Raw genomic sequence first — 13,648 nt, 5'->3', positions numbered from 1 at the left:
CAATATTTCCTTCAGCTATGACTTAAATAGACTGAATTTAACAAAAAAAAAAAGTTACGTTGGGTCAAGTTAGTCTTATAGAAAACCTTTTAAGTCTGCTGTTGCCATATTAGCATTTTTCAACTAAGCTTAAACATTTATTTCCTTTTTAGGAGCTTGAAAACAAAAATATAGGCCATTTTAATTCAACTTTTTTGCTTTCTCCTCAGTGATAGGCAAGTGGTAAAATTTACTTCAAAGACAACTGTAATGATCAGAGGTCGACAAATTATGTAAAACCCTACTTGCCAGGCAAAAAAGGGACTCGCCACCTTCCCCCACAAAAAGTGTTTTTTAATGGCATAAATTCCTAATAAGAATAAGAACAGTAATTAATGATCCAAGAGAGGTGAGAAAGGAACTATGCCACAGAAAAGGAGCAATATGAATTTATTGGGAAGGGAGAGAAGCAAATTAATATTTGACCACAAGAGTAGCCAGAGATTCATATTACTGTAATTATCTTCAAGAAAGTAAAAAGAAAAAAAAAAGCTTTACAGAAATTAAAAACTTACTTGAACCCAACACAGTAATATTGCAACAATGAGATTTATTGGGAGGGGACAGGTTTAAAGCAGGAGAGATTAGTGATGTAAGCAACTAGTCGAGTAGCCAACTACTCACATTTCCTCTACCACCTCTTGGTGCCTCTGTATCAGAGGCAGCAGGGGGTGACCTGGGAGAGACTGCTTAAGAGCCTCCTGGCACCGTCTCCACTGTGTAGCCTGGGAACCCCCATGGACAGGGGCTGCTGCCAGAATAGCCTATGTTTGCAGACAGCCCAGGCCACCATAGACAGGACTTGCTTCTTGGCAGCAGCCCCTGTCTGCAGCAGCCTGGGCTAATCGCAAACAGGCTGCTCCAGCAGCAGCCCCTGTCCGCATGGTCTCTAGACCTGGCACAAACCAGGACTGAGCAACCCAGTTCAGTCCTGGCTCATGCTGAGTCTGAGAGCTATGCCCCCTGTGGCTCTGCAGTTTAAATGTAGTAATAGCTGGGTGGCTTTTACTACCTTTAAAAGGCAGTCACCACAGTCTTAGACCCAGCACCCGTCCAAGGCAGGTCATTAACTCTAACAGGCCCCTTGAGATCATGTTAGTTCCCTGGTCAGTTAATATCTCCCTTGGTAGGCCCACCCTGGCAAATACTTTCAGGAGCTCAGCTATAGCGGGGGAGGTAGCAGCTCACAAGGGGACAGCTTTGGGGCAATGCGTGGCATAGTCCACTATAACCATGATGTATCTATGCCCATTACTGCTCATCTCCAAGGGTCCCACGAGGACCAAGCCTATCCATTCAAAAGGAGTCCCAACTACCAGTAGCGCCCACAAGACTTCTTCAAGGCTGGTCCTCTGACATTCAAGGCAGGATGCACAGTAGTCGCAGACATGCTGGTGTATCCCTGGCTAAAAAATCCACTGAGCTATTCTTTGTAATGTCTTCTTTCTTCCCAAATTCCCTGCCCAGGGCACTGCATGCGCTAGGCATAGTAACCTCTGCCAGAACCTCCGTGGAACTAACAGATGGCAAACGTCTGTCTTGGTTTGTGGGTCCTGGGCCTGCTGGTACAAAAGGTCTTTGCAGACCTCAAACCAGGGACCCTGAGATTGCCGTCATGGCAGATCGCTTCCTGAGGGCAGTTCTGCTACCTGCTTCCAGCTCAACTGAGGATCAGGTCACTCCTCTGTTCCTCAAGGAAATCTCTTTCAAGGTCCAATACCGCTTGCATTGGATTGTCTGGTGCTGCCACGGGCTTGTGCCCAGATCTATCTGTCTTCAGGGTCCCTGAGGAACCTTCACCTGGGTTGTCCAGTGGGGCTCATCCCATCAGCGCCATCCAAATGCATTGAGGAGCTTTCGTTTTCCTGACCTGAATATTGTCACTTCTCAGGAAATCTGGAAATTCAGGCCAACTGCACCCTAAGACAATGGGTAGGCTAATTTCTGAACCACCACCACTCAGCGTCGTTCTTCCTGTTGCCTGGCCACCAGATTCATCCAGGCCATTAGATACTATTTCACATCCCCATCGATGCATTGTAACTGCACCAGGTGGCCCAGTTTGTTTGGTAGAGAAGTCAATCCTGCCTGGATGAGGGTTTGGCTGTACCCAGAGTCCATCAACGCCATGACAAGCATTCCCTTAACCCTTACCAAGACCACTATATTGGCATGGTCTCTTCCTGGCCCGTGATCCTGCCACCAGCACCCACCCATAAATGCAGTCCTCTGGAAATGTCCCTTCTGGCCACACTCATAGCAGCAGCCATGACTTTGTCCTATAGGTGAAGCCTCTTTGAGCGAAGCCCTCCGCTCTCTTAGTGGGTCTATCCCTCCTCTTCCAAAGGTATCCCAAAAGGCTCCTTTGGATGAGGATGCACTGAGTTGCCATAGTGGGCTGACATGGGAGGGTTACCTCCCTCCATTAGCCTTCGCAAGCCCCCTGTCCTGCTGCTTGCTCTGGGCCCTCGGACTCTCTGGTTTCTGATCCAGCTTTGTGGGCTCATCAGCCGCCATACAGTACTCTGTCAAGGAGACAGCATTGGCAAGGGTCTTAGAGAGGTGCCATTGCACCCACTCTTTCCCACCCTTAGACAGGACCTGCACAAACTGCTCCAGGGCTAACAGTTCTGCTACTTGTGCTGCTGTCTGTTGGTCTGGTTCCAGCCATTGCCAATAGAGATCCTAGATTTGCTGAGCCATCGCTCTGGGCCTGGCTCCTGTAGGGTACCACTCCTGTCACAGCTGCTGGCAGTACATCTTGGGGCTGACCCCAGCATAATCTAATATGGCTGCCTTAACCCAGGGGGTACTCCAGTGTCTCATGGGGGGTCCAGGTTCCAGTAGGCCATCTGAACAGGACCTATTAGGTAAGGTAACAGTAATGTGACCTAGTGCTCTGGTGAACATTCTGCAATGGCAGTGATCCACTCAAACATCATTTGGTAGGCTTCAAGGTCATCGTGGGGTCCCAACTTTGTGAGTCATATGGGCAACCCTCATAGGCCACCCCCAGCACCATCATCAGCAGGGCTAGGGACGGGAGGTGGTGCAGTCTGCCACAGCATCATCTTCTCGTGCATCCATTGATCCTGCTGAGCCTGCTGTTGTGCAGCAAGTTCCCTTTGCTGTTGCTGCTCCTATTGTTGTGTCGCCTGCAGTTGTTGCTGGGTCACCATCTGTTGGAGCAGCAGCCTGAGTCTATAGCAGCCTCCAGTTCACAGGGCCATAAGGCCTGGCGGCCAAAGTTAGTAGTCACCACAGTAGTATCCTTTCAGGGTATAATGAAGGTGGAGTATGGGGACCCGGGCCCTCCCTCTCCACTGGGTCCCAGGCCAGGGCCCTATCAGTGGTGGGTGCATCCTACTATTAGCTCAGCGGAGAATCCGCCTGCAACACACTGAGCTCTCGGGGTCTCCAGCTCCTCGTCCTGGTCTATTTCCTACCTGGTTCACAATCGCCAGCATCTTCCCCACTTGCCTCATCCAGACTGGGAGCTTCCCCAGCCTGTCTCCACTGGCTGACATCTGCTGCAGCGTCTATTTGCTGCTGCTCCTCCCCCTTCTCCTCCTGAATTCTGGCAGCAGCTCCTTCTTCTATAGTGGTCAGCCCTGACTGTGCTGCTCTACTGGCCTTTATACTGGTCCTCCAGTTGGAGCATGCCCAGCAGGGTTGCGGGGGTGGGGCTCTCAGACAGGTACAGTTCCTTTTGCCTCTAACTTTTCATGCACTCTTGAGTATTGCATTATTGTAAAGGAAGAAAATCACGTTAGATGTTCAGATCTGTACTAAGAGAATATTCATGAACAGTTGAATTGATCAAAAAAGATACATACTGAAAGAAATGTCTCGATGTTCTCATGAACAAAAGAAGCAATATCTTGCCAGTCCAGAATGTCACCCAGCCAGCTGTTCTGACGATTTATATGCAACTTTTGTCCTTTGTGTCTTCCAGAATATGTTACATTCTGAAAAATAAAACCAACAGATTTAAGACAGAAATTAAGTTGTAGCCAATGTTTACACTACCACAGAAAGTCAACCTAAAATACACAACTCCAGCTTTGAGAGAAAAATAGCTTGAGTTGACATAACGCAGGTTGAATTAGCAAGGGGTTTACATCACAGAGGGTTGATAGAAGAAACGTTCCCATCAACTTACCTTCCTCTTCTCATTGGGCATTGAGTACAGTTAATCTATGGTTGATTTGGTGGTCTTCACTAAACCCACTAAATTAACCAGTTGTGGATCAATCTCAGAGCATCAATCCCCGCTGTAATGTAGACATAGCCATAGCAATTTACCAAAACAAGCTACTGGGACTTAATTTAGAGAGAGTGCATGTCCAGTACATAGCTTAGATCATAGGGTTGGAGGAGACCTCAGGAGGTTATCGAGTCTGCTAAAAGCAGGGCCAGTCCTCATCAGGGCTTTGTCAAGCCAGGACAACCTGAGACATGGTGGAATCTCCATTTCTACTAGGTAACCCATTCCAGTGCTTCACCACCTTTCTAGTTAAATAGTTTTTTCCTAATATCCAACCTAAACCTCCTGCATTGCAACTTGAGACCATTTGCACAAGACACTTCCAACTGCACTTTCACAAATATATAAGTGTTTATGTATTTAAGTTTTTAATATATTTATGTTCCCCTTTATTAGCTGTTAAACATTACCTTGAAAAACTGCCCCAGAATGAAGTTTAAGAATTCCTTTAGGCTACGTCTATGTTGCACATTCTTTTGCAAGAAGATATGCAAATGAGGCACGGTGATTAATATCTCTGCACCTCATTTGATTACCTAATGAGCCACCATTTTGCACAAGGGGCTTTTGCACAAGAAGGAGCAGTCTACACTCCTCGTGCACAAGAGCTGTTCTGCCGCTTATTTTCAGAAAGAACATCTCTTGCGCGGGGGAGGTGTTTGCGCAAAACTGATGGTTCATTAGGTATGCAAATGAGGTGGGGCAATATTCATCGCTGTACCTCATTTACATATCTTCTTGCGCAAGAATGCGCAATGTAGACATAGCCTTAGTGTGTACATCTATTGAAGTGGTTTTGGAGGAAAGTGTTTCTCATGTCGAAAAAGGGTTTAATTTGATCTGGTTCACAACAATTTGGAAAGACAATCCTATCCTCTCAAGTGCAATTCTTGTGCTCCAGAATTTAAGCTTTCATCTAGCACATGTATCAAGTCACCAGCCTATCTGGTTGAGAAGAAAGCCTTCAAAGGGGTTAAGTAAATGACGGAAAACAGTGAAAAAAATTTGAGAAGTGTGAACCGCACCCATTCAGTTTAACCAGATGTTATCTGTTGAAGCCTAGGTGTGGATTAATTTTAGCTATTTTTATTGTTTAATATTTTGCACATGAATACCTACACAACTTAATGAAAGTGGCATACTATTTTTTTTCCAATATTGTCCTTGGTGGAAAAAGCAAGTGCAAGCTTAAATAATTGACCATTCCTCCTGAGGTGCCCATTTTTTAAGCCTTAGTTTGGTCATGCAATAGATTTTGGGGCATGTAAGAGCTGATCGAATGATCGCAGAAACCAGTTGAGTGCCACCCAGTTGAGTGACTTCTGATGGCACTGAATTGGATTTTAAATTATCAATTCACAAAACTTAACTGTACATATTACAAATAAGGCAAATATACGACAATCAGCTTGCTATAATAGGTCTAATCTTAAAATCGAACAATTAGAGGCCACATTAAAACCCTTTATATAAATGTTCAATCCCTTTTTGAATCTTGCCAGGTTCTTGGCCCCCAATAACATTCTGCATCAACGAATTCAACAGACGTTATCTGTTCAAGTAGAAAAGTGGATGAAGTAATATTTCCTTTTATTGGTTTTGAATTTACTGCCTTTCACTGAATTTTTCCTTATTCGGTTCAGACACAGGAGGGATCATCTGCTCTCTACCTTATCTATTTTCTTTTTTAAAATCACCTCTTCTTCAACTCCCTTTAAAAGCAAACAATCCCTGTCTTCACAAACTGTTTTCATATGAGTTTTTCAATGCTAACAATTTGTTGACCTTTTCAGAATCTCCAATTTCTTCTGATACATAGTTACCTCAACTATTTCAAGCAATTCATATAATGGTATAACATTATTTTGTTTTATTCTCAACACAGTAGCTTCTGCTTCCTAATATTTTATTTGTTTTTTGACCTTAGATGCACCCCAAGCAAAGGTTTTCCTTGAACTGTTCACAGTTAAGAGAGAGAGCTGTGTGTCAGCTGATTCATTAATATAGTCCTATAAGGTGTAGGAGTAGGTTGGTTTTTTAAAATGTGCATTATTTTACTTTTAACATACCAAAATCATTAGTCTGCCATCTTGATGCAAATTCACCTAGTTTTGTTAACTCACTGAAGTTCCTTGGAGTCCTGCTAACTCCCTGCTCACCTATCATTCCTGATCTTTAATTGTAATGATGCAGCAGTAATACTATAATTAAGGTTGCATCACAGTATCAGTTTAAAGGTCAAGCTTTCTAAATCTTCCAAAATGGACATGCTTAGTTAGATTCCATGAAGCCACTGTTATCTACTAACGATACTCTTATTTTCTTCCAGCATACAATACACCTGTCCATTCTCTCAGTAGCAAAGAACATGTAGATAGCCTGAATGATTTATCTTTCAGACTGAAGAGAAATAAGGGGAGCAGGGAGGTGGAATGAAGGTCAAGAAGGTATTATGGAGCCGAGGCATGCATATAGATTATGGCATGGGTAAGGATCATCTCACTCCTTGAAGGGTAAGACTGGAGGAATGGGATACACAGAGCTCCTTCCATTGGTGATATACAAAGTAGTATTAGTGGGGGGAGGATATCAGGAATAAGGGAGCACACCAAACCCCTGCCACAACAGGGGTAAACAGAGAACAACTAATAGCAGAAAGGCATAGAGTGCACACACAGCCTCTGGGACCACGGAAAATGAGACACCGTGGTAAGGGAAAAGGGAAGAACAGAGGGCCACGGAAACCTGACAGGGAAAGACTGAGGGCACTGGTAGGGAATGCCTGAAATAGAGGATGATGGCATACAGAAAGCTTGTAGAATGAGGTAAGGTAAGGAACTCTTCCACATCCAACAAGCTTAGTCAACTTACATTACAAAACGTGTAACCCCCAAGTAATATTGTGACCCCAGGTTTTATTACCTGTTTGTAATTAGTTCCAACCAATCTGTCAGGTATAAATGCAAGCCTTACTGCTTTTTAAACAAATAAACAAAATCACTATGGATCTAGGTTAAGTGTATGCACATTTGATAACTTCCAATCCTGTAGAAAGTTTTTAATGAAAAGGTATTTTCTGTACCATTTTATAGCTACGCTCCTTCAGAATACTTTGATACATATCATGTGAGCCTGATAATTTGCTGTTCTTTGAATGAAGAATTTGTTCCAGTATCTTTTATTATGATGGCACTTGAGTCACTAATACTGCTTTGCCTTTCTTACCAGATAAACAGAGGCTTAACGTCCCCTGTGGTTAAGCACTGTGCAAAGAAATCACTTAGTTTTTCAGCAATGTCCTTCTGCTTCTTAACTTCTCCCTTTGACTTTTGGTGATCCAGTAAAACCCACTGATTCTCCCACAGGCTTCCTAGTTCTGATATTCTTAAAGAATAACTGGTTTCATTTTTACCCCTTTAGCTCTTGCTTCTTCAAAATCCTCTTTGGCCGTTATTGCTCTCACATATTATTTGCTGTAATTTATACTATTTACTGATTCCACTGGATTACTTTTGGCTCAAAAATTCTCTTCAATCTTGCTACTTATCTATATTGGTTTATTTCTCACCTTCTTGATTCCCTGCCAGAGAGGGTTAAGCAACCAGCAGGCTGCCTGATCTGAAAGCAGCCTGTAAGGACATATTAAAAGAAGATTGAAATGGTGAACAGGGCCAATTCTCTTAAATAATTATCAAAGCCATGTTAAGTGCTAGAATCCTGGACACAAGCCTTTAACTGATAAGAGAAACAATTAATATTTATTCTTGAATTTGTCTGTGTTTATCTACTGACACTGCATCTCACAGTAGCACTCTGGAAAGTCCATATTCACCCCAGCACATAATTATGTTTTGTTCATGATACAAAATGATACCTCATAATATAAATCTTGATTCATTTAATAATATCTTGATGGATTGTATGTAAAATTTATGAGCTGTTTATGTTCCTGAAATACATTCTGATGTTGCAAATATCCATAACCATTCTGATGTTGCAAATATCCATAACCAGACAGGCATCAATGGATCAACACACAATCATCCACTGTCAAAGAGGCTTCTCAGAGGCGAAAATGTACACAATGGCAAATGCTAGACAAATGGCCACTGCCTGATCCCCCACATTACAGTAAGGATCTTTCTAGCACCTGAAGGAAGGTACAAAAAAGAGCAGTGACTTCACCACTTAGACTCTTTTCCAGACATGCTTGCTGGTATTGAGATGAGGGGAGGAAAACAGACCCTTAACTGGGGAAGTTTGGTTCAAGACTGGAAAGAATACCCAGCCTGCATACTGAGAAATTGTAACCTGTTTGTAACATTTGTCAGAGTAAGAAAAGCTGTTTGATTCAGCTCTTCTAAATCAAGTTAAGAATTTAGAATGCATGCTTACTTTTTATTTTCTCAGGGTAACTATCTCTTACCTTTTACCCCTATCTCGTATTTAAAATCTTTCTGTAGTTCATAAATATGTTTTCTATATTTTACTAAACAAGTATGTTTTGCAAGTACTTGCAATATCTCAGCTCAGTTTACAAAGCCTAATGTGAATAAACTGCACACTGGGGGAGTGGCAAACTACTTAATAAACTTGCACTGACCAGTGGAGCCTGAGGTCACAAGGTGACACAGTTCTCATGTATAAGGCTGGAGCAGCAGCCTGAGGGGCAGGGGTGTGGACCTGGCCACAGCCTCTCTATTGTTGGTTCGTGAGAGGCTAATTCTGAGATCATTAATGTAACTCTGCTGTATATGTAACCTATTCTTCAACCAAAAAATGCCTGCTGTGGTAATTTGCTACCAAAAAGCTTATCTTTTAAACCTTTTAAAGAAAATTAGGGGCCTGATCATTGCTACCTCAGATCTGCTTACCTCTTACCACCCCACTTTAAGAAAACCAGCCCCAATTTTCTTTTCTATTTTGACAGTTCCACAAAGATATAGGGTTGCCAGATGGTCTCCCAAAAAATACCGGACACCCGGTATTTTTAGGCTGAGGAAAAAAAAAAAAAAAAGAATGCGAGATAAGCAGCAATAGCAACCCTGCCTCCCAGCTGGGGACTCCCAGGCTGGGAGGCGAGGCCACGATTGGCGCTGGGAGCCTGTCATTGCGCAGAAGCCTGGTGGAGAGGGGGACTCCCAGCCACTCCCCCACCCCCGCTAGGCTTCTGCGCAATCATAGGCTCTCAGCACCAATGGCAGCCCCGCCTCCCAGCCTGGGAGTCCCCAGCTGGGAGGGGGGGCAGCGATTGCCACTCTGGGCGCTTCGGAAGCCTAGCCGGGGCGGGAGGGAGTGGCAGGGAATTCCCCCCCACCACCACCACCACCAGTGCAGCAATCACGGCCCCGCCTCCCAGCTGGGACTCCCCTCCTGGTAGCACTCTGGGTGTTTCAGAAGCTTTGCAGAGGCAGGGGGAGTGGCTAGGACTCTGAAGCGCCCAGAGGGGCAACCGCAGCCTCACCTCCCAGCTAGGACTCTTAGGCTGGGAGGCAGGGCCGCCATCAATGCTGGGAGCCTGTGATTGCGCAGAAGCCTGGCGGGGACGGGGGGAGTGGCTGGGAGTTCGAGCCACTCCCCCCGCCAGGCGTCTGTGCAATCACAGGCTCCCAGCACCAATCGTGGCCCCGCCTTCCAGCCGCTCCCCCTGCCCACGCCAGGTTTCCATCCGGTGTGCAGCCAGAGAAAAATTAGAGATACCGGACATTGCACATGTCCGGTATTCTGATTTTTTACTGGACAAAGAGCGGAAATACCAGACTGTCCAGTAGAATACCAGATACCTGGCAACCCTACAAAGATAATATTATTACCAGAAATATAGAAAGCTTCATAGAAATTTACAAACATTTTAGGAGTGGTTTATATTCAGATGAATTTAATAAAATAAAATCCTTGAAAAGTTAAATTATATATATACACACACACACACACACACACACACACACACACACACACACACAATGAAATTAAGAGCAATTTTACTAAGTTGCTATAATTTTTAAAGGTATACAATTTAAACATAGAAAAACAATAATAGCATTGTCTAATGGATGTTTCTTTACTTACTTGCCTTATTTTGTTTTAAGTAAAAGGAGTATTGATTGCACATGAAATTAAGTTCACTCTGATGTGTTCTAAGAGACTCCAGCATACAGAATCTTCCATAATATGAATGCTACCACATACTTAATTCAGATTCAATGGAAATACACTTAACTAGAAAACTGCTTGTCACAAATTCAAATTAGTATTTAATATTCAATTATTACAATGTTTCATTTATGTTATTATATTACATATTCAAATAAATATTTAATTCATTTATGCAAATATACATACAAATAGCTTTCATTTTACTTTCAAAGAATAAGAATTCAATGCAAAGGTTTGACATACTAAAACAGACATCAAACTTCGCTTAAGTAGCACATATAAATACATATTATATTCTAGATGAACTGGAAACCTAATTCTAGAGCAGAGATCAACAACCTATGGCTCTCAAGCCAAATATGGATCAGTACAGAACCAAATATGGCTCTTTTGTTATTCCCTAAATATACACAACTTTTTAAAGTAAAATGAAAATAAATTCAACATTTTAAAAACGCATAATTACTCATGTCAAAATGGTCTTTTTTGTCTATTTCACCTTTAACCACAGGTGAAAGTAAGGTGGTGCGCCCCAGTAAGGAACAGCTGGGTTCCAACAAAAGCTGGCTCAATCACTCTGATCATTTATAGGGCTGGCTGAGGACGCACTGTAGGGGATGCCTATGCACTCCCAGTCAGGATAGTGAAAGGAGCTAGTGGTGGCAGATGCCTCCATGTGGCTGTGGCAACCTAGCTCCTGCCCCCATCTGACTGCCATGGTCTGTCCCCAGCTGCCATGCTCTTGGGGCAGACTCCACAGGACAGCCCCAGCGGCCCTGCTCGGGCAGCTGTCAACAAGGCCCCAATCAGTGCCCAGTTCCCATATGGCCACAGCATCCTGTACCCAGCCCCAATTCTGGGGCAGTCCCTGCGGTCTAGTCCCCATCTGTCCACAGGAAAGGCTGGCAGCAACCCCCCTGCTGCTGCGGAATGGGTAGGAGGAAAGGCCATAATCCTGCTGTGGTGATCCTGGCCTAGCCCCTCATCCAGCCATTGTTGCCTGGGTGCAGCAGCCCAGCCCTGGCCAGATAAGGTAGTTTGGCGAGGAACCCCACATGTATTCTACTTCTCTCCCCTTTCTCTCCAGTGCCCTACCCTGCTTCCTGAACCTCCCACACACCCCAACTCCCTGCTCTGAGCTCCTGCTACACCTAGGCACTTGACTCCTACACCCCCCCAAAGTATACCCCCAGCAGTAGCAGAAGTCCAATTAAATAAAGGCTGTGAGTACAGTGTTTCATTTATGCCATTATTAATCACCATATCCAGGGCTCGACAAATCACTATATCTACTCGCCCGTGGCGAGTAGATTTCAGCCGTTCACCCCGTTCACCGGCGCAGCGTGCATGCGCAGTGCTGGTCTGGCACATGCATGGTGTGGGGCTGGCGAGATGATCTCGCCGCGGTTCGTCGAGCCCTGATCATATCAATTATCAATAATAATAAGTTGTCTATTTTCAGTCATGCAAAAATGGGCACACTTACACTGGCTCTTTGTTGACCACTTGTTCTCAATTTTGATGTAGTTTGGCTGTTAGGTTTGAAAAGGTTAATGACCCGGTTCTAGAGAGATCTCATTTGTGCATTGATCATAACACTTCATTCATTTCTTTTACTACACATTACAAGTTTTTTAAAACCTCTCTTTCTTACTTAGCATGTTTTCAAAACTTATCTTGAATCAAACATAAAAAGTGATATGTGTAATGGGTATCAATTACTCACCTTCACAAACCACGAGTGATAAAGTCTGTCCCAGAGCTCTAACACTTGTTTTTCAATCACAGCCGTGTTGTTCACTTTCTCTCCCAATATCTTATGGAGCTAAAATATAGATATTCTTGATTATGTTAAAAAAAAACTTAAAGTTAGCTGAACTTAAAGCCAGAACCATCAACATTAGTAGAGCCCTGAGCAGATTAAAAAAAATGTGCATCCGCATTCACATCTGCAAAAATGAGCCACGGATAACTGCATTGACATCCAAGCATGTGGATACTCAGATATAAAGCAGATATCCATGGATTACAGGGCTCTGCACATTAGATTTTCACTGAAGGGTTGGCTAAGGTCCAAAAATACCAAGCAAGTCAATAGTGTCTCCAAGTACACAACATGCATTTTAAATATTGCAGCTTACTGCACATAACACCTTACCCATAGGCGTGCGCAGTACATTTCATTAGGGTGTGCACCCAAAGAATTTTTTTTAAATTTACTTTGACCCCCACTAGCCACACCTCTGACCCCTGTTAACCATGCCCCTGATCCCCATTGGCCACACCTCTGGAGGTAACCCTCTGGGGGCAAGATGGGCACATAACCAGAAGTAAAAGGTATCATGTGACACGTCCCCCTCCAAGGACTTTTCCCACCATCCTCCTACCAACAGGTATTAATTTGGCCCTCACCAAACCCCCCCTCATGCAACTATCCTGAAGTTGCATTAACCCAATGTGTGTGACATTAACTCGGGGGTGGAGAGGCTGGGGAAAGTGTTCCTTCAGAGTTTCCTCCCATGAACAGAATGAATTTTGTGTTGTGCACCAGTACTGAGTTCATGTGGCTTGTTTGGATGTGCCACTGTGGCACCCAAGTTATTAATAAATATCTCATAAACCTCTACCTTTTCCCTCTGCTGCCATGTCTCCACCCCTTGCTCCATCAGCTCCCCTGGTGCCTGCTCCCCCCCAACCGCTCACCTGCCTCTGCTGTCCTGACTCCTGCCTTTCTCACTGCCCTCAGCCCTCTTGAGACCTGCCCCCCTCCATCAGCCTTCCTCTGCCCCCTGTGCCCACTCTTCTAGTAGCCCCACTCTGATCATGTGAGCTACCCCTCCTCATCCCCTCTCCCAACACCTCCCTCTACACACCTGCCCTGCCCCTCTCTTCTGGTGTTGGTCCCTCCCCTGCAGGTGTCTGCCCTTCTGCTTTACCCCCAGAATTCCCTGGCACCTGCACCTTCCCTTAGCCCTGCATCCTCCTGGTGCCTCCCCCTTCCCTCACTACCCCTGCCCCCTTTTTCCCTGGTGCCCACCCTCTCACCACCCTCTCCCCCATTCCCCTCATGCCCGTGCCTTCACACATGCCTTGCTCCATCCCTGCCTTCCTCATGCCCACCCCTTCTTTCAAGCCTTCTCCCAGCACCTCTCCCTTCCCCCTCTAACCTCCTGTGCCCTTACCCTC

General features: G+C 44.6%; 1 protein-coding gene across 5 annotated transcripts in view; it reads right to left on the bottom strand.

Annotated features, from left to right (window-relative positions):
• TMEM245 (transmembrane protein 245) overlaps positions 1-13,648 on the bottom strand; it is a 158,158-nt gene that overhangs the window by 88,190 nt on the left and 56,320 nt on the right. For all 5 annotated transcript variants that reach the window (XR_012901837.2, XR_016348906.1, XM_075921638.2 and 2 more), the window contains 2 exons: positions 12,189-12,287; positions 3,876-4,007 (listed from right to left, as the gene is read on the bottom strand). Coding sequence is in view for 3 of the 5 variants with exons in the window: in XM_075921638.2 (XP_075777753.1) it covers positions 3,876-4,007; positions 12,189-12,287 (231 nt within the window). In the remaining 2 variants the exon portion in view is untranslated. The remainder of the gene's footprint in view (positions 1-3,875; positions 4,008-12,188; positions 12,288-13,648) is intronic.

This window comes from Pelodiscus sinensis, chromosome 2 (genome assembly GCF_052426305.1).
Source record: "Pelodiscus sinensis isolate ZL-2025 chromosome 2, ASM5242630v1, whole genome shotgun sequence".
NCBI lineage: Eukaryota > Metazoa > Chordata > Testudines > Trionychidae > Pelodiscus > Pelodiscus sinensis.
The sequence above is the reverse complement of the archived record's forward strand: the minus strand, read 5'-3'. Positions and strand labels throughout refer to the sequence as shown.